At 40.9% G+C, this 20,861-nt stretch overlaps 2 protein-coding genes across 5 annotated transcripts in view; both read left to right on the top strand.

Moving 5' to 3' along the window:
• LOC118407874 overlaps positions 1-20,861 on the top strand; it is a 341,762-nt gene that overhangs the window by 22,597 nt on the left and 298,304 nt on the right. The window contains exon 25 of the mRNA XM_035808438.1: positions 827-982. Coding sequence (XP_035664331.1) covers positions 827-982 — 156 coding nt within the window. The remainder of the gene's footprint in view (positions 1-826; positions 983-20,861) is intronic.
• Positions 7,922-20,861, top strand: part of LOC118407879 — a 313,255-nt gene continuing 300,315 nt past the window's right edge. The window contains exons 1-15 of one of the 4 annotated variants that reach the window (XM_035808451.1): positions 7,922-8,042; positions 8,437-8,547; positions 9,354-9,545; positions 10,356-10,505; positions 10,890-10,935; positions 12,038-12,165; positions 12,780-13,009; positions 13,560-13,683; positions 14,273-14,392; positions 15,935-16,074; positions 16,211-16,262; positions 17,034-17,174; positions 17,543-17,591; positions 18,352-18,467; positions 20,014-20,297. In XM_035808451.1, the coding sequence (XP_035664344.1) occupies positions 7,923-8,042; positions 8,437-8,547; positions 9,354-9,545; positions 10,356-10,505; positions 10,890-10,935; positions 12,038-12,165; positions 12,780-13,009; positions 13,560-13,683; positions 14,273-14,392; positions 15,935-16,074; positions 16,211-16,262; positions 17,034-17,174; positions 17,543-17,591; positions 18,352-18,440 (1,692 nt within the window). In that variant the 5' untranslated portion in view covers position 7,922 and the 3' untranslated portion in view covers positions 18,441-18,467; positions 20,014-20,297. Of the gene's footprint in view, positions 8,043-8,436; positions 8,548-9,353; positions 9,546-10,355; positions 10,506-10,889; positions 10,936-12,037; positions 12,166-12,779; positions 13,010-13,559; positions 13,684-14,272; positions 14,393-15,934; positions 16,127-16,210; positions 16,263-17,033; positions 17,175-17,542; positions 17,592-18,351; positions 18,468-20,013; positions 20,298-20,861 lie in introns of those variants that run through there. The other 3 variants (XM_035808452.1, XM_035808450.1, XM_035808453.1) reach the window with 3 other exon arrangements.

The raw sequence follows: 20,861 nt of genomic DNA, 5'->3' as shown, positions 1-20,861 counted from the left end.
TGATGATTATGATGATCTGCAAGTACAAAACAAGACTTTTTTTTTCGACAGACAGGATGATGTGGCAAGGCACTGCCACATACAAAGAACAGACAGAAGGTATAAACTTAAGGTAGTCTTTTATGTCCCCGACCAAAGTCAGGTGCCTGTTTTTTACACCTGGGAAGGCCTTCCCCCAGGGCACAACATCAGAGGTACGGCGAGCATCAAACTTGTGACCTCGAGGCTCTAGTCCAACACTCTTACTACCAGTTATGCCACCACTCCATTTTTGTCACAAATTTGCAGGTGTCATGCTTCGATGCCATGAGGCTGACAAACATGGACCAAACATCATTTCAGTGTTCTAGCCAGCCTAAACTTTTTTCCATCCCCTGGATTTTTAGGTTGAGTGAACCAGTGCACCTAATTCTAGCCCCCTCCCCCCCATTAAAAAACTTTCAAGCCCTGTTATTGAATAAATAACTGTATAATTTTTTTTCAACACAAACTTACAGGTGTCGTGCTTCGATGCCATGAGGCTAACGAACGTTGACCAGATGTGCCACTTCTCCGTAAATCCCATAATATTTGACTCAGAACCAAAAGGTCCTTGGTTTGAATCCTGTCCTGTCCTAACACTCTACTAGTTACGTCACACGATGCCACAGCTCCTCTTTCGCCACAAACTTGCAGGTGACCTGCTTCAAGAGACCATGAGACAAACAATCATGTCATGCATGAACCAGTCCTGCTACGACTTTGACTCACAGGTGGTTGGCTTTCTATGTTACCCGAGTTATGCCACGCACCGTGTCACAACTTCTTTTTCGCTCCAAATTTGCAGGTGTCCTGCTTCAATGCCATGAGGCTGACGAACATAGACCAGACGTGCCACTTCTCCATCCCCATGGTGGGCAGCATCGTGATGCCGTGCTGTCAGCTGTCTGGGGAGGAGCGTCTGTCCTGCATGGACCAGTCCCGCTACGGATTTGACTCACAGGTGGGTTGGCTTCCTTATGCAGAAAACATAACTGGACAGAAAACATCTTGTTTTTACTGGACCAGGTGTATTGTTCTTCTTTCTTCTTCAGTCTTCTAATCTTATACGGCTTTGACTCCCAGGTGGGTTATTCTAGAAAAGTTAAAATATAAACTAATATTTCCGACACTTAGCCAAAGGCTTTGACTCACAGGTGCATTCTAGAAAAAGTTAAACTGTAATTTCATACACAAAAATTGGACTTAGCCAAAGTCACAGGAGGGTCATTCTAGAACTGTAATTTCCAATACGAAAATTGGACCAGTCGTGCTACCGTACAGCTTTGACTCGCAGGTGGGTTGGCTTTTTGTGTTTATCCCGAACGGAAAACATAGTACACGTCTGTTTATTGTTCGGTGTATTGTTCTTTTTTTTTCGTCTTTCTTTTTCTTCTAATCTTAAACAGCTACGACTTACAGGTGTTTTGTCTTTTTATGTTTGCCAAACGGAAAACATGCTTTTGCTGGTTTTGTTCTTTTTTCTTCTTCTTCTGTTAATGATACTTAACCAGCCCAAAGCTACCTAGGCAGATCCGTGTAATGAGTTGTATCATTGTCAATAAATAAAATAATAAATGAAAATAAAATAATACTTAGTCTTATACGACAATGACTCTTAGGTGGGTCATTCTAGAAAAGTTTCTAACAAAAATATTTAGGTGAACAGTGAACATTAGATGTTATCTTTTATAGCAAATATGAACAGAATATTAGCCTTTGCATCATTTGGTTTTATTCTAACTTCAACTTGACTTATTATCTTCGCAGATTCACAGCAAGGACTACACGCAGAACATCACCTTTGTTCAGGGTTTCTTGCACTTCGTTCAGATGAACATGATGTCACAGCGCCCCCCAGCATTTAACGAGCAAACTGCAGGCAGCTACTGCCAGAAAGTCAGGTACTTCTACATATGGCTGTCTTAATTTTAAGACAGGCTTTTAGACAGTGCTTGGTTGCTATTTGAAGGCTATAATAAAAGACTACATTTACTCCAAATTTTGTTCAAGCAATGACTGTTTTTAAAGGTAACTTTAAGGTACATATCTCCAAATTTTCGATGGCTGACAGTCCATATTGCTCACGGAGAATGACCTAGTCTCTATCTCGCGAAAGAATATGAGAACTAGTCCTACCTACCCCTACTCTGAAATGATCTGCGCAAGCCTGTTCTAGTCTCGTGTTCTCTTGCGAGATTGAGACTAGGTCATTCTCTAGAACACCATATCGAACAAATAAAACCACCTGTTCTATCATCAGTTCGAACACCTCTGTCAAAAACAGCTCTATAGTGGGATGGAAATGACCAATTGAAAGAAAAATGTTATGCCTTTCTTTGCTGAAGTTTACACCGATGGGGTATAGTTGTTTTGGGAGGAAGACTGTCACTGCATAGCATTAATAACTTTGTTGGTGGGCAAGATGAGCGTGTAAAGCAGGATATGTATTTATACTATGAGATACTGAACTCTGCACCAGCAGACTTCAAGTTATGGTATAAAAGACCAGTTTCTTCCAGATCTCATCAGTGTCACTGACAAAAGATAGTGGATACGATCTGAAACGTCTGACTGTTTCCAAAATCATATCCAGTTGGTTGAGTAACTGCTTTTTGGCATATCTTATTACCTTGATGTCTAATCTTCATTGACAAGTGTTGTTACTCTCCAGACGTGACAGCCTTTACTCCATGGAGGAATCTGAGGAGCCTGCTCTTCTCCGTCTGGACCCCCTGCAGAGGTTCAGCATGCTGTCTGTCCATCAGGAGCGCTGCTGCCGCAAGGATGCTCAGGAAGCTGCCGTGTGTCTGGAAGGAATCCGCCAGAAGAGGGTGAACGAGCTGTGTGAGATGTACCCGAAGGTGGTAAGTACAATGTATTGTCTGTTAGATTTTTGCTTTGAATATTAACTGGCACATGTAGACCTAACTGGCACATGTAGACCTAGAAGTTCAGATCTCTCAGTGTTGAGTCGCGTGTCTGGAAGGAATCCGCCAGAAGAGGGTGAACGAGCTCTGTGAGATGTACCCGAAGGTGGTAATAAGGATTGTCTGTTAGAATTTTGTTGGTTTGCATAACTTGTAAACTGAGTTTTGTACAGCAAGTTCAAGCTGCAACTGTTACTGCAAAAGTTCATTTGAACTTAGTATTTAAAATGCTGTTGCATCTGGAAAGAATCTGTCAAAAGAGGCTGAATGAGCTTTGTGAGATGTACCCGAAGGTGGTAAGTATTGTCTGTTAGAATTTTGTTGCTTTGCATATAAACTGGTACATGTACATTTTTGTGTAGACTAGAAGTTTTGGACACTCAGTCAGCAAGTACAAACTGCAACAATTTCATTTGCACTCAGTTGAGTCGTATGTTCTTTGTGAGATGTACCCAAAGGTGGTAAGTATTGTTTGTTAGAATTTTGTTGGTTTGCATAGCTTGTAGATGGCCTTACCAGTTTTGTACAGCAAGGTCAAGCTGCAACTGTTACTGCAAAAGTTCATTTGAACTTAGTGTTAATGCTGTTGCATCTGGAAAGAATCCGCCAGAAGAGACTGAATGAGCTCTGTGAGATGTACCCGAAGGTGGTAAGGATTGTTTGTTAGAATTCTGTCGCTCAGTCTGCATAACTGGTAGACGCTTAGCCTAACCTGTTTTTGACAGCAGCAACTGTTCATTTGAATTAAGCGTTATTGCGTGTTTAAGACGGAATCTGGGAGAAAACATGGCTTGACATGCTGACTGTGATGTACTCAAAGGCAGTAATGATCATCTTTACCTTTACCTTGAATCTTAACCTTGAACCACAGCCAGTAGATACCCTACTTCTGGGTAATGAGGCTGTCCTAGCTGCAGCTATATCAGTATCAGTTTGTGAATCGGTACTGACACTGGTCTCTCTGCAGTCCCCATTCCTGCCCAGATCATGTCTCAAACTCTTTCACTGTCTTGCTATTGACTGCGCTCGGTAAGAGTTTGTTCCAGAATTTTTTTCCTTTGCATTAAACTGGTAGACTGCTAAAGTCAGTTTTGTATAGCTGCAAGTACAAGACTTAAAAGCTGCAGCTGTTGCAGGTTCACTTGAACTCAGTGTTGTCGTGTGCATGTTTAGAAGAAATCTGGAAGATGAGGCTGAATTAGCCGTGTGAGATGTATTGTTTATTTATTTATTTATTTATTGATCTTTAGGGTAGTCCCTTCAGTTAACGTAGTAACTGATTTCCAAGGGAGCCCTATATACATGTTCGCACATGTTCGCACAACGACGGGTTATACCGCCCCTTACGGGGTGACACACCCGTCCGGGTGAATGATGTAGATCACCATGAGGCTGATACGAGACAGAGGTCGCCAGGCCTCCATCCGGGTGATTTGAAGTGAATCACCAACTTCCGACAGAAGGATTTGCACCAACGCACACCGCACCATCGCACGTGTGGGGGTTCTTTAACGTGCATAGGGTATGGCTCTCCCCATACACGGGACCTCCATTTAACGTCCTATCCGAGGGACGACTCATTTTTCACTTGAGTATAGTGAGGAAAGTCGTGTAAAGTGCCTTTCCCAAGGGCACAAGACCGGCAACACGGCAGGCGGATTCGAACCGGCGACCTCTCGGTCACGGGCCGAATACACTACCACTGTGCTACGCGGCCCCACCATTGTATGATGTACACAATGGCAGAGAGGATTATCTACTAGTCATCATTCCTAAGCATGTGTCATTTACCTGGTATGACACCTTTGACATACCTGCACTTTGTCTGCTACAGGACCAGTGGATGGACACCCTAGTGAACAAGACCAACGGCACCTATCTCCACAAGTACGTCCTGGAGGCTGTCACCTACATCAAGGCGGACGTGCCGGAGCATCGCTGTTGCCGTAGCAACAACGCAGACCGCATGTCCTGCTTTGCTCAGGAGTGGCGCCCGTACTCTCCCTCCGCCAACGACACGCGCGACTTCTCCGCTGAGCTCGGCTTCTACAACAACAAGATGAACGACTTTACTAACGTTGCTGTTCGCTGGGTAAGTGGTAGTCAACTTAAGCTACATGTAAGGGCACAACCCACCGTACGTGCAGATACGTGCTGTCTATGTGCCAAAACGTGGGCAATCTTTTGGGATCCGTAAGTGGTAAGTACCGCCTCCGTACGAACTCGTAGGGAATCCGACAGATTTTGGAGCATGCAGACACGCCGTAGAACATTACGTGCAGGCAAAACTTTGTGTGCCGTGCGTTGACGTACTCACTCCTGCTCGTTTTTAGAAATATGTGGCGGACGTGGCCTCCCCAAAACACGTACAAACAAATTGCACGTACGACGAGTTGTGCCCTTAGCTTTAGTTCTTCTTTCTGCAGTGGTATGAGTTGTATTCAATACCAGTGTTGCTGACTACAACTCACTTACTGGGTGACTTGTAGTCCACTTAGTTCTACTCAGCTTTTACAACACTGTTACAGTAAGATGAACGACTTTGTCAACGTTGCCATTCGTTGGGTAAGTTTTTGGTCGTTAAGTTGTGCTGCTCCAATGGTTACTGAACATTTATTTATTTATTTCTCAAATGACAGACTGTCATTTTTACCTAGGGTTGTCCAACTCAGTGCTATTGCACTGCTTTGCAGTGGAGCCCTGAGTTACATAAATTTGAAATTAATCATTAACTAATCAGTCTTTCTTTAACTGTTTCCACTCTGCCCTGTTCTTTGTGAGCTTCCTTAGCTCTGTGTGGCATAGAGCATAAAACAAAGACCAAGGACCAGGCTTATGCCTTGGTACACTCTTGCAAGAACCTTATAATTAAATCAACATGGTCTTTTAAAAGAAGAAAAAATTGCAATGTTTTTGTTTTATAGCTGATGAGCTGCCCTTATATCCAGAAAATGATGTCATCATTCAAGGGTGAGTAAAGAAGTCTGATCACTATGTGCCTATTCTAGCAATCTAGGGGTGGGTACCTCACAAAATTCAGGTTTAAAATTGATGATTTTCCTACAGTATTCAATGGCAAATAGGGAAAAAACAAATTTTTGAACACATCAATCCTCGGTTTAACTTAGCATGTTATTAACAAATGGTCGATATTGTATGTAGATGATACAAAGAACAGATTTTGCAGTCATATTAACAAATGAATGATTTTGTTCTCTATATAGGAGGAAAACCAATGATGGACATGTCACCAGCCAACAAGACAGTGAAGCGCTATCACTCCAGGAAGGACATCGACTCTGTCTACTTCTTTGTCCCTCGTGGGGAGGATACTATTCGTGTGGAGGAGATCTGTAAAAAGGTGGGGATGAATGAGTGTGTGAATGAATAAAGGACTAAAGGAAGGAAAGAAGGAAGGACATAAGGAAGGATGTAAGGAAGGATATAAGGAAGAAGTTAATGGGAGGGAAGAAATGAAAGAAGGAAGGAAGGAATGAAGGAAAGAAGAAAGGAATGATGGAAGGAAGAAAAGGAAGGAAGGAAAAAGAAGGAAGGTAGGAATGAAGAAAGGGAAGAAAGGAATGATGGAAGAAAGGAGAAAAGAAGAAAGGGGAAATGAAGGAAGGAAAGAAGAATAATGATGGAAGGAAGGAAGAAAAGAAGGAAGGAAAGGAAAGAATAAAATTTATGTCTACTAGGCTTAATTAAAATTCGAAAGTATCCAGTAAAACTTAGTCTAGTACACAATGCATTTAACTCCATTTAAATGGTTGATTTTCAGGTGTCTTACATGGCCGACAACCCGACCCCCCGCGTCCCGTCCAACTTCACTGTCAGTGCTGAGATCACCCAGCGTCGCGTGACACAACTCGGAGAGTGCTGCTCCTACGAGAGCACCGACCGCGCCGAGTGCTTCGATTCGCTGAGACAGAACAGTGCTGACGAGGTTTGAATGAATGGTTTATTCCGTTAATACATCACAGCAGGATAAACATGTATATTAGAAATCTTCAACCATTAGAATCTGATAGACATTAAAATCTAACTCATGGATAAAATAAATAATTATTGAACTATCCGGCAAAACACCAAATACTTTGTTGAAGGGAAATTGCAAAATATATTACATAATACAGATCATAAAGCTTAAAGAATCATAAACTTTAAGTATATTAAGCATTTGCATTACATTTTATCATCAGGTGTGCGAGAGCTGTCCGAAGATGAACCGTCATCTTCTTCCCGAGTATCCCTGCTGTGTTGAGACTGGGAGCAGCAGGTTTGTTTGTTTGTTTGTTTATTATTTGTGGTAGAACAGCGTTGATGAGGTTAGCAAGAGCTGCCCGAAGCTGAACCGCCATTTTCTCCCCAAGTATCCCTGCTGTGCTGAGACTGGGAACTACAGTACAAGGGAGTAGAAACAGTAACTTAAAGAAACAACATGCTGACACCCAGGACCGAACCCGGGCCAGCAGGTTCACAAATTCAACGTGCAAACCGTTTGGCCAAAAGGCTTAAACCGTTAAGCGTCTTCAGTTTAGCAGTCCTTGAACCCCAACTGTTACATGTCTTAAAGGCAACCTAAGCAATATTACAGCGTCAAAGTGGAAATATTCTGAATAAGGCAATCTGCATGATATTGACATCTACTGCACTGTATTCTCACATTTACATTCATAATTTGATACTTTGAGCGGTTAAAAACAGCCCAGAGACAAGTTGCACGAGGATATTCCTTATTATTATACCCAAAAAAAATAAGGACTTGATCTGGAATCCTTGTGCAACTCATTCCCGCGCTGTATTTAACGGCTCAATTTATGAAATAATGATGTAAATGTGCTAAAATAGTACTGTAACTGTTACATTAGATGTCAATATTATACAGCTTGCCATATTCAGAATATTTCCACTTTTAACAATGTGATATTGCTTAGGTTGCCTTTAAGTAATGTTTGATGTATTCCCAGACTGATGTGTATGGATCAGAAGACGTACGGCTACGAGGAGGACCGTCACACCGTGGACTTTTCCGCTCAGCTCGATGAGTTCTACACCCAGAAGTATATACTGAAGAGTGTCATGGATCCCTCAGTAAGAATAGATATGTGTTATACTGCTAATTTGGGGTAGGTACCGGTATGGTGTAACGTAATGTAATCTAAATGAGGAACGGGTCCCATTGTACATTAATTTTGTACATGTGTATGTTAGACGTGTACTTTCATGTGCTTCATATAGTTGTACATCTATAGCAAAGCGTCATGACAGAAGTTATTATGTTAAGGCAGGAATAATCAACACTGTACAGAGAACAGAAATACAGAAAAGTATGGAACACATCGTCTTTCATAAGTTTTCCTTAACTATCTTTTTACATCATTTTATGAGTTGAAACGTAAATTGAGTACTTTGCAATTATATTGTTCTTGTACAATGCTTAACTTCAACGATAATTTACCTTTTTTTTATTATTCTGATTAAACAGAAGGCTACCGGGAGGCGGATGAACGCAACTGCAACCAAGACCTACTGCGACTGGAAGCAGAAGATGGCACAGAAGAAGTGCAAGAAGGTCATGTGGGGAACGTACAAAGATGTAAGACCTGACTTATTATTGCTCTTAAATTTTATCCATTATCACTCATTATCACTATAATTATCATACTTTTACATGTAGATGATGACATTTTTTTCAACAAGCTTAAGTCAGGTATTTCTGTTTTACATCTTGTACATTGTGTAGCATTGATGAACTACATTTAATTTCCCATTTCTAATGCTTCACATCAGTCAACTTTAATGCCAAGGGTATTATAGAAAAAAAGACTTGATTGTGTTCTGCTGTGAAGCTTATAACTGCAGGGTCTTTGTTTGCTGTAACAGTTGGAATCCAAATTGTCTTCAGCTTGACTTGTCTTACAATGTCTCCTATTGGACATCTAAAATTTGTTGTCTTCAGTCATAGTTAGGGTATAAAAGGCCAGTTTCTTCCAGATTACTTCAGTGACGAAGGATAGTGGATTCTGTCTGAAACGTCTGATCGTTTCCAAAATTATATCCAGTTGCTTGAGTAACTACTTTTTGGCGTATCTTATTACCTGGATGTCTAACCTACAACGACGTGCTGGGTCTTTGGCCTAGGACCCAGAGTTCTTGGGTTCGAAACCTGTCGTGCCCTTGAGAAAGGCACTTAACATGACTTTCCTCATTCCACCCAGGTGTAAAAATGGGTACCTGACTTCAGTTTGGGAGGCAGAAGGTCATGGGTCACGAAGAGAAAGTCGGGCTACACCTACAAATACCATGTCCTAGACACCGGAGATAACAACCCACTGTCCCTATGGCCTTGAAAGGCTATTTGAGTACCTTAAAGTTTATCTTTACCTACCTTTTTTCTCGCAGATGAGTGAGATCTGGAGCAGGAAGGCAGAGTGTTGCCAGCAGGCCACAGTAGAGGCCCAGCAGGAGTGTCTGAACGGAGTCTTCCAGACGAGAGTGGACGATGTCTGCGTCTGGTTGGAGGAGCCCGTGACTGACTCCATGAGTACTTTGGAGAAGATTGCCAGAAGCAAGCCGTCTAGAGTGTGCTGCGAGGTGGGGATTCTTCTGTATCTGTATACATCATGTACAGTCAAATCTGTATTAGTCAAACCTTTGCATAGCGACCACCTGGCCATTGCGGCCACTTTTTGCCAGTTTCTTGGATTTTTCCCATTGACCTAAGCATAAAGGAATAGTCTGTAGCGACCACCTGTCCAACGCGGCTATGGCCACATGATTTCCAGTCCCATACCAGGTGACTGCATATTATGGCCATACATGCAAGAATTTGGAGTTCTCAACAAGGTAATTTTCATTGTCAGTAGCGTGTCTTGAAAGTTAAAGCGCAAATCTTTGTCGGCGAATTTACCAACATACTGATTTTATTTCAGCTGGAAGGCCAGAGCTCGAGCCGCTACGACTGCTTTGCTCAGGCGGGTGGTGCAGAGTACAACCCGTACACAGACTCCGGCGACTGTGAAGTTCTGATCGTAGTCTTACATTTATTTCAGCTGGAAGGCGAGGGTTCGAGCCGCTATGACTGTTACAGTAACAGCAACAGTTCTAACATGTAGAAAAAAGTGTGCAAAGTTCTGAACACAGTCTTACATTCATTTTAGCTGGAAGGCCAGAGTGTCGAGTCAACAGTAACAGTCAAAGTAACATGCAGAAACAAATTGTTTGAAGTCCTGATCACAGTCTTACATGATTCTTTTTCCAGCTGGAAGGCCAGGGGCCAAGCGGCTACAACTGTTTTGCTCAGGCAGACGGTGCAGAATACAACCCTATTCATTCATGACTGTTCCAACATGCAGAAAAAAGTAACTGTGTGAAGTTCTGAACACAGTCTTACATTTATTTCAGCTGGAAGGCCAGAGCTCTAGCCGCTATGACTGTTTTGCTCAGGCGGCTGGTGCAGAGTACAACCCGTACACAGACTCTCGTGACTACAGCGACATTCTCCAGCCCTACCATGAGGAGTACAGCAACCTACTGAAGGAACACAATGTCCAGGTCTGAAAAAAAATTTCTCAAATTTAGAGTTAACTTCAAAAATGTCTTAAAGAACAGTTACTAATTATATAATTGATATATTACCTCTTAAATAATGTATTACCTGATAAATCTTAATTGAGGACTGGTTAATATATACTATACAACATTCTGTATAGCTGAAACTTTTTGTTGAATGAGAACTTTTGCTTCATAATATAGAAAAAAAAAAGTAGATAATTAGTAGTATACATTGCTTTAGACTGAGGTTAGTACTGAAAATTAAGAGAAAAAAAACATTTGTGCTTAGATTATATTTCTGTCTTAAGATGTTAATGAGAAAGATTTTCGTAGTTCATACTGTGAGTTGATGAATATTAGATATAATTGTTTTTATTTCTGCAGGTCCATGTGAAGAAACCTGCACACGTTATCCCTGCTCGTCTTATCAGTAAGTGTTGCTTGTTTTTCATTCCATGATGGGAAAGCTGAATGACAAGAGAAGTTTGATTGTCTCTTTCAACCTTTAGGCCACACCAATTTAATTTCTTGGTTCACGGATTCGCTCGCTCCTATTTTTTTGGGAAAAAAATAAAAATAAAAATTACCACTCAGCAAATTTTCACCATTAATGAAACCATTCACCAACTTTCTGGTGTAGCAAATTGGCCTTTATATTATAGGCTCCTTAAAGTGTGGGTACAGGTGCTGTTACTGTACAAAATAGTGTTTTTGTACTTTTATCAAGCTGAAAACTTTTTTTCTTTATGTTTTGGATTAGCCGTTACCTTTACCCCAACCATTTGACAATTTTTATTTTTATTTTTATTTCGCCCTCTCGCTCCATATTTTTTATGAAAAAATCCGTGAACCAAGAAATTAAATTGGTGTGGCCTTATTCAAGACTTGAAGCTCAAAGGCTTTTCATTGAAAAAAATAAGGTAGATTTGTTGGTTCTCATACAGATTTGAACAAGGAAGATGAAAAAATGCTTAACTGAAAAAAAGAACAAATTGGAAGAGGACCAGGTTTATGCCTCGGTGTGTGTGTATATGGCCTCCTTCAGTCAATATTTTATGGTAAAATCCTAATTGATATATCAGCCCTACAGCCTATATGAGAATGACAGTCTCTGTCATATGGGGTACATTTGTAGGCTGAGTCAGGTTTGTTGCAGAGCCTCAGTGCACTCATTTAAAAGTCAACACTCTATAGTATAGACAGAGGCAGCTGGAGATCAGCAGTCAGACTTGAACAACATCTCACAACGTCCACCTTGGAAGACAGCAAACAACGAACACTGGAGTGAGTGAGTGAGTGAGTGAGTGAGTGAGTGAGTGAGTGAGTGAGTGAGTGAGTGAGTGAGTGAGTGAGTGAGAGTGGGTTGGTGTGTTGGTTGGTTGGGTGGGTGAGTGAGTGAGTGAGTGAGTGAGTGAGTGCATGAGTGAGTGAGTGAGTGAGTAGTGAGTGAGTGAGTGATTGCATGAGTGAGTACATGCATGTATCCTCTTTATAGTATGCCAAAACATTTTGCCACTGTCATTCTCTATCAGAAACTGCAGAGAAGAAGAAGAAGATGTGGACACCATGGTGGAAACATCTCATTGACGTGCGCTCTCCCAAAATCATCCCCCCACGTGGGGAGGATGCTGAGATAGTGCAGGCCGTCTGCCAGATGCTGGTATGTTTGTTTGTTTGTTTATTTGTTTGTTTGTCTATTTTCCTCCCTCACATTACTTACAGTTGATCGGTGTGACACGGAGCCAGTACAAATCAAATCCAAAGACTGCAGAGGTTGCAGAATAGAGTGGGCAAACTTATACTGGGTGTTCAGCCCAGAACTAAGGCCGACAGGGCTATTCCAGCTTAAATAAAGGTCATTGATTGATTTGTTTGTTTGTTTGTTTGTAATTTTCATACTTGGTAGGGGTGGGTACATAAAATTCAGGTGCAGTCCAGGTCCAGAGGATCAGGTCCAAGACCTGAACCTGGATCTAATTGGTTGTGAAAAGTTGTGACAGACGTCACTCAAAACAATGGTCCAGTTTTCTACAAAGGAATCTATTTTGCAGTGTATCTGACTTTTACTGGCATTTTGAAACCCTGTCTTCATGTAAACTCTGTAAGTTTGACTGTAGAATCTTGGCAAAAATGACTATCAACTCTTCCTTACTTTGTTCTTCTTATTTTCTTGGACCACTTAGCCCCAAAACAATTGAACACCTGTTGATATAATCTGTTCATTTTCCAAAATCTGGTCCACTGATTTCTTTCAATTGTGAAATCCTTTCATAGGAGAACCCATCTCAAATGCGACTCCCCCGATTCGTCGCTAGCTTCGTGGACGTCATAGAGAGCCGTGTAGCAAACTACCAGCAGTGCTGCAGTACCGATGCCGACAGCCTGGTGGAGTGCTTCAACAACCTGCGTCAGAGCTCCGTTGACGAACACTGCCAAATGGAACAAAACGCCCCTCACCGTGAAGTCGACATTGCTCACCCATGCTGCGAAATCACCAATGGCAGGTAAAACTTCCTTCTGATCTTTGTTTTAGGCCATACCAATTTAATTTCTTGGTTCTCTTATTTTCAAAAGTTAAAAGATATAGCAAGAGGACATTATAATAATGCAAGAGGGTAGGGAGGAAAACGCGAATATGACTGTATTCACCCCATAAAGCTGAATGCACCAAGGCACAAACCTGGTCCTCAGCAAGTAGAATTCCCTTGCAAAGCTCCGTCATAAAATACATGTACAAGACACATGCATACATTGTTTGTAGCTAGCTATAGGCTAAGGGACACTTTCTTATTGTGATTCACATGTATGACTGAAGGATACACATTCAAGCAAAACCCAAGGAAAACATCATTAGCTAATATCTGTGACCAACTGCACTCCACCCACAGAAATTTAAACACAAGGACCTGCCAGCCTGCTGTCTGCTAAATACATTATGCCCTCCTCCTATAGGAGTGATTACCATGTAACTCATGAGAAACACACAAAAACTAAAATTATATCACAGACCAAGGTATAAGCTCTTCCTTAATCATTAATGTTTCTTTGTTTCAGACTGCATTGCTTTGACCAGCAGCTGTATAAGTACACCTCAGAGATCCATGATGTCGACTTCTCCGATGAACTGCACAATTTTCACAGTGGCATTTACAAGATGAAGTCCCTGTCAAACAAATGGGTAAGCCGCATACATTGTAGCTAGAGATACATACTGGTACGCTCGACCGAATCTGGACTAACCTTGCAGAAACATTTAGGTTCAGGTCGAAAAAAACGAAACCCAAGTGATTCAGTTCCAGACTTGTAAAAAATGTAGCGCTCACATATATTCTTTTTGTTCTAAACCATCTTGGAACCTTCAAAAATTGTGAAATTTGCGCTGGAAAAAGACGATGCACATGCATCGCTTATAATCTATAGTGGCCATTACTGTATTCCCGAAGTCTCGCAAGTTGTCGCAACTTAATTCAGCCAAGTTCCCTGCACCATACCATTACAGTATAACAATATTCGAATATGCCATGGTTTCAGGTCCGGACTTATTAGGTCACTAGCTAGGCAGCAGTTGGATAATCTTTACACCGCACTTCCATATGCGGCTCTGTCCTGTGGGTCAACCCCTGTACTAATTTTTCACCTGAGTGAAGTGAGGAAAGTCGTGTTAAGTGCTTTTCCCAAAGATTTGACCTTTGTACTTTGGGCCGCACAATTAACACTTAATTGCGCCACACAATGCTAAATAGACATTGCTGTTTTCCTGTCCGTAGCTGACCCGTTTTGCTGAGCAGAAGAGTGAAGCGGACATCTGTGCCTTCAAGTCCAAAGTTGAGCAGATGACTGACGGTTGGGTGAAGAAACTGCCACAGTGGGGCCTGTGGCAGCAAAAGGTACGTGTGTTTCGTCTTACGTTGAAGGTTTGACATCCTGTGAGCTAATAAGTTACTTTGAATTGTAAGATTGCAAATTTCAAAATTATGTATTAAATATCATAGATTAGATTTAAATACTGTAAATTTAATGCGTTTAAGTTTGCGGCGATTTAATTTTGCAGTAGCCAGAAAAATGACTTTAAGTTATCGCATTGGTTTTAAGTTTGCGGTAGCACTAGGGCTGGATACCGGTTCGGCCGGACCGGTTTTTACCGGTACAACATCCGAGAACCGAGTCCAAAAAACCGAAAGTCGCAAACCGTTTTTTTTGGACCGGAAGGCTGAACAATTTCAAGAAATCTGTTGTACTTAGAAATCCTACTAGTACTCCGGCAAAATAGCCATGAATCAAACTAAATTAGCCTACAATAATTCATATTCGTCCCTTTATGTACCTGTCAGCTCAATTTTAGGTCAACATTGACAATGTGCTACGAAAAAAACATCAAATTTTACCATGGCGTGAGGCCGACCGACGAGGAATCCAGTGGAAAATTCCTCAAATCTTCCGGTAAATTTTTACTCAAAATGAAGAATCCGCATCCAGAAAAAATCACCATGGGACAAACAACATTTCATTCTTCTTCTGCACGTGTATTCAATCCATTTTTCCAGCTTTGAGGTGATTTGTGCGGTCTTGCAGGAAGAAATTTTAGCGCTTGGCGAAAACAAACCGGCCGCCATCTTGGATTCTACTCAAAACAACGCGAGTTCTCGCCTGAAGTCTCGCGAGAGTGCAGTTTAACCTTACTTGCTAGATGGTGTTGTTTGTTTTGCATGTAACATTATAGCCTTGTGTGCAGTGAATTATGTGTAGTATATTCTCTGAATTAATATAAAACTGCTTTCAATCTCCTCTCTGCTTGGTAGTCACTGACAAAAAGGCATAAAAAGTACACTAATCTGAATATCGGTGTAATAAACTTTATCTAATATAAGAATATGATACTATATGATAATATAAGATTACAAAGTAAGATATCGACAACTACTATAGAGGATCAGGTTCAGGTTCAGGTCCGGACCTGAACCTAAACCTCTGGATTCGGACCTGGACTCGAACCTGATCAAGCCAAAAGGTATCCAGCCCTAGGTAGCACCATGCACTGTAGTCTCTTACTGCTGTCATGGAAAAATGTTTGTGCTGGTTTTAAGTTCAGGGTGAAGCAGCCACAGCGAAAGGTTTAGAATTTGCATTTATAGTATCATATCGGCATATTCAATATCATAATGTATTTTGATATCAGTAGAAGCCGCTTAATTGCACGGCTTATTGCTGTGAATTTCGTACAATTATCCGCATTGGTGCTGTAATGCGAAGCTATCTAGCTGGGCTGCACCGGTTTGGGATCTTGGGATTCCGTACAATTAACAGAAGTGTGCGTTAATCCGATGTGCAATTAACTGGCTTCTACTGTATATATTCATACCTCTGTGTTGTACTTAGTTGTTGCAGTTCATTTTTACAAAATAATGAATAAGGTTCTTCTGTCTGTGCAGGATGACCGATGGGCTGAGGCGCTCGAGTGCTGCGCCCTCTCCACCTCCGAGGAGCGCCAGGAGTGCCTGGACGGGATGAGGGAAGAGAGGAACAACCTGTTCTGCCAGGCTCAGAAGGAGATGGGCGGGGTTCTGGAGGGGTCCAAGATTGAACAGATCATCCAAAACCAGCCCCAGCACCCTTGCTGTCTGGTAGGTGTTTCACATACATTGTATGGTATACATGGTACAATATAATATTAATAACTAATGCTATTAGAGGACATTTCTGGAGGGATCCAAGATCGAACAGATCATCCTCAACCAGCCCCAGCACCCATGCTGTGTGGTAGGTGTTTCACATGCATTGTATGGTATACATGGTACAATATGATATTAATAACTAATGCTATTAGAGGACATTTCTGGAGGGATCCAAGTTCGAACAGATCATCCTCAACCAGCCCCAGCATCCAGGTAGGTGTCACCCTCTTCTACTCTCCTTGCACAAACAAACAAACAAACAATAAACAACAAACACACACTCCGAGGGGTGCCAGCAGTGCCTGGATGGGATGCGCGAAGAGAAGAACAACCTGTTCTGTCAGGCTCAGCAGGAGATGGGCGGGGTTCTGGAGGGATCCAAGATCAAACAGATTATCAACAACCAGCCTCAGCACCCTTGCTGTCTGGTAAGTGTTTGGCATACAATAATATGTATATTATATATTGTATCAGATTCTACATGTACTCAACTAATGCAATTAGGGGACATTCCGAACTCTGGCCTGGTCAGGCTGTTTCTGGAAAAGAAAGATAGAAATGTATGTTTTTTATGTAAAAATATACGCAAAAAATGCCAAGACTATTCTCTTTAACTTTGACTATATTCAGGTTGCGACACATGCAACAGGCGAATACTGTAGTGGAGAGGAAGGCCCCTCTCATGAAAAATCGAACTTGTCCAATTGGGCAAGTAGGGTTGGACATGCACTTGTGTGATTGGCACTTTAACTTGCCCTGGACAATCGGACTAGTAGTCTTGTCCAACTCTGCACGGGGGTTCTTTTCCTCTATGGCCATTTCTTTTTGATATCCTCTTGAATCTGTTTCATCACAGGAAGAGGGAGAGCAGCGTTCGGACTGTTTTGACCAGGAGGTGAACGATTACAACCCGTACAAGCACGCCGAGGACTTCACTCAGCGTATGCAGCAGTATGAACAGGACTTCCAGGAGTATCTGGATGATAGCAACATCAAGGTTGGTTAACTCGAAAGTTCATCTGTGTTGGTAGAAGTCATTATTAAACTTAAGTTTATTTAACTGTAATATCCAACACAAAAATCACCCAAATTTTCGCCTGAACATGTGCAGCACCAGTCTTTGTCAAGGAATGAACGATTTACTGCTGTTATGATGTCACGTTATGCAGATAGAACACTATGTCCAAGATTTTAACTTTGTCCATTGAAACCGAATGACCCGGTGATTCTATGTGAATATGTTGGGAAATAGTACTTTGCTCCAACAGAAATGGAGGCGACCCAACAAGTTACAGTTATTTGTGTGTCCTAACAACAATATGTAGACATGTAATGACAAATTATCTTTTTAACTTTCATCCAAAGCTGCCCCCATGGATGAGAGGGGAAGACACAGACTCTTCTGAAGAGAGCGGTAAGTACAAAATCTAGTGTCCGATAGAAATTATCTGCAATTATGGAAAAGGTTCGATGTTTTTATGCCACTAGACAGCAAATGGCAAAATAAAAAGAGTAAGCTATATAATATAAAGCAGTCAAACAATGTTATGTTAATGTTTAGCAGCAGATCTTTGGACTAGTACTTTTAACCTTTTTCTACTTGAACTCATGCTTCTGCTATACATGTGTATCATTATATATCAGACAGGGTTGTAGCCAGCACCTGTCCTTCAGTCCTTTGAAGGAATTTTGCAGCTGGGGACTGAAAAAAGTTTTCCCCATTCCGTCCCCTGGGACAGATAAAAATTGATATGTAAAGATATAAAGAAAACTGAAACCCATGTGTTTCATCTTCACCAAAACAGATGCCATTGAACAGCTTAGTATACAACTTACAAGCAAAATTTGCACGTCAAATTGCAGGAAATAGTGTTTGAGGGGGTCTTGATTTAAAAATTTTCTGGGACCCAGACCCCATAGAAATGATGCGCAATGTCACGCCATGCCTTCGGTGCTCGATAGGGTTCCCATTCAAAATTAAGGGGACTGAAAATGATTTCAGGCCGGCTACAACCCTGATGTCAGACGTTTTCGAAAGCTTCTACTGTGAATGTTTCATATATACTAGATCATAAAAGATTCATGCTTTTTCAACAATAGAAAAACTCTGGATTCCATGCTGACTCTTGAGTCATTTTAAAGAAATCTTTTTCCTGTGTCAAATGCGAACACAGATGAGCATGAAGGACGTCGTTTCCGTGGTGGACGCAGAGGTCACGGACGTCACGGAGGTCACGGGCGTGGGAGGCCCCACCATGGTTAGACAGGTGGATGGACAATAACTTTACAGGTGAGTAATAGAAAGTGTATTTGTAAGTTCATGCCCGTAGGCTAAATACAGAATACAACACGGTGTATTCCGTATCACCCGAGGTACCAGCCCGACCGCGGGTTGGATCGCCCGACGGCCGAAGGGCTGGGACCAAGGGTGATACGGAATACACCGTGTTGTATTTTATTTATGTCATACCCACCTGAGAAAACCAATGTTGTGATGCGAAATGCGCCAGTAGTTGGACAAATTTGGTGCCCTCGAACAAAAAGTGATACAACAGCAATGTTCCAACGTCCGAATCAGCTTATTCGAATTGCCAACCGTGCCACACTTGGTCCACTCGAAATGGTTCGATTTACTCGAAGGAAGCCTGTGTGATACAACTTTCGAACCTGTGTGGTACGGAAGTTATCACCCGGTCCAGAACACCTGTATCGAACGTTTTCGCGTCATACGTATGACATAATTGCAATTACATGGTAGAAACAAAGATAGGGGATATGCATGTACTTGAATACTGCTTTATCGAGATAGTTTGGGTTTGACTTCTTTTTTTGGAAGTAAAGAAAGACAAAGAGCCCTACGTACTTTTTCTAAAATTTTTGGTTGAGAATGGACAATAAATTTCCAACACAAAAAATGGACTTATCAGTACCCAAAGTTTTCACTGTCAAAGAAGATCCAGTCTTTCTCAAAGAATGATCAATCCACCATTTTGCTTTATGCAGATAGAACATATAACTCGATTACAAGTGGAGAAAAGTTGCACAAAGTGTATGGCGCGTCTTTTTTTTACTACCTGCATAAGATAAAGTTGTGGATTGCTCACCTTAGTCAAAACTTTGGGGTAACCAGTGATGTTTGTAAAACCATGATGTAAATGGACAGTCTTTCATTCATGTTGCAACATTTGTGGTTCAGTTGAAAATTTGGTTACATTCAATTTGTGGGAAATTACAGTTAGACTTTGCTTGACATAATGATCCCTACAAATAAAGGGAGACCTTTAAGCTATTGTAGACGAAAATGTTGTTAATAAATGGAAAAGCAATCCAATTCCAAACTCCAGTCCATGTCTGAAAAATGCTTTGCCTAGGCAAGTATATTTCCAAGAATATAATAGAGTTACATTAACACTCATGTTTAAATATGATCATACTCATGATCATTTTACATTTCTGTACACAATAGTAATATGTATGATATAACATTTCATGTATATTAGATATTTATTGAATGATCTTTATTTGCATGTTCCTGCCCATGTGGGCTAAATGCAGCAAATCCCATGATGGGATACTAATTATAAAGACTAAGTACTATAACATGTGGTATTACAATTGAATAAACAATACATCTGCAACTAAGCTATCACTATATCTAACGTTTACATGACTCTTCCCTTTTCTTAAAACATGTGTACTCACAGAGCTTGTGTTGTACAAAGTTGTCTGTGGTTGTCATTACAATGTATATGTACAAACAGGTTGTCGTTGCTTAACTCTTTACATCGTGTATCTACTACATTTATTATAAATCAAAACAATGTTTATTTTCACAGATTCCCAGAGTGAAGAGAAGACAGCCTAGTACCGTCAGATATGCCTTACATTTAGTGTTTTGCAAATCGACAACATCGCTTTAGCAAATTTTACTTCAGAAGTTATACATTCAGTGATAACAAATGAATTGCACCTGCATATGTTTGTAAAAGATTGACATTTCTTCGTATGTTTGTGCCATTGTCGCGTTTTAGTTCCCTTTTCTGTATCTGTGATGTGTTTTTTTACCTTAGGTAACAATTATAGATTGTTCTTGATTATATAATAAATTTGTTTGCATTAACGTTTTTCTTACTTTCATGTTTGTTTCGTGTATTTCCTTTTATCCACTCAAAAGTAGTTCTAGCCTTACTTTTTGATTCTTAGTTTGTACATTTGTTATGAATGGATGAGTTTAATTTAGTGAATGGTTTATTGACGAAAATGATACATATTAGCGCTAGGCGTAGGCTGAACTGTGTATTCATAACAAATAGCTGACGTACATGTACATAAAACACTGATAAATGAATAACAATTTCAATACGCAATAGTATGAGATTTTAATGGTAACAGTTTGTACGTTTATGTTTGAATGGATGAATGAGTGAATAGTTTATTGACTAAAATGATACATAGCAGCCATAGGCTGAACTGTTTGTGTCCGAGTTATCTTTTTGAATACCTCGATAAAAAAATGGGGATATTGCCAAACTGCGTGTGTGTTTGCATTTGTGTGTGTATGGGCGTGTGCGTGTGTGTGCGTGTGCGCGTGCGTGTGCGTGTGGATATATGTTTCCGAATATTTGTGGTCAGAGTATAGAAAAGTATAGAGAATAGAAAAGAAGAAAATAAAGCTGTACGGCTA

The sequence above is a fragment of the Branchiostoma floridae genome, unplaced genomic scaffold (genome assembly GCF_000003815.2).
Source record: "Branchiostoma floridae strain S238N-H82 unplaced genomic scaffold, Bfl_VNyyK Sc7u5tJ_1495, whole genome shotgun sequence".
Lineage (NCBI taxonomy): Eukaryota > Metazoa > Chordata > Leptocardii > Amphioxiformes > Branchiostomatidae > Branchiostoma > Branchiostoma floridae.
This window is presented reverse-complemented; position numbering and strand designations above follow the sequence as displayed.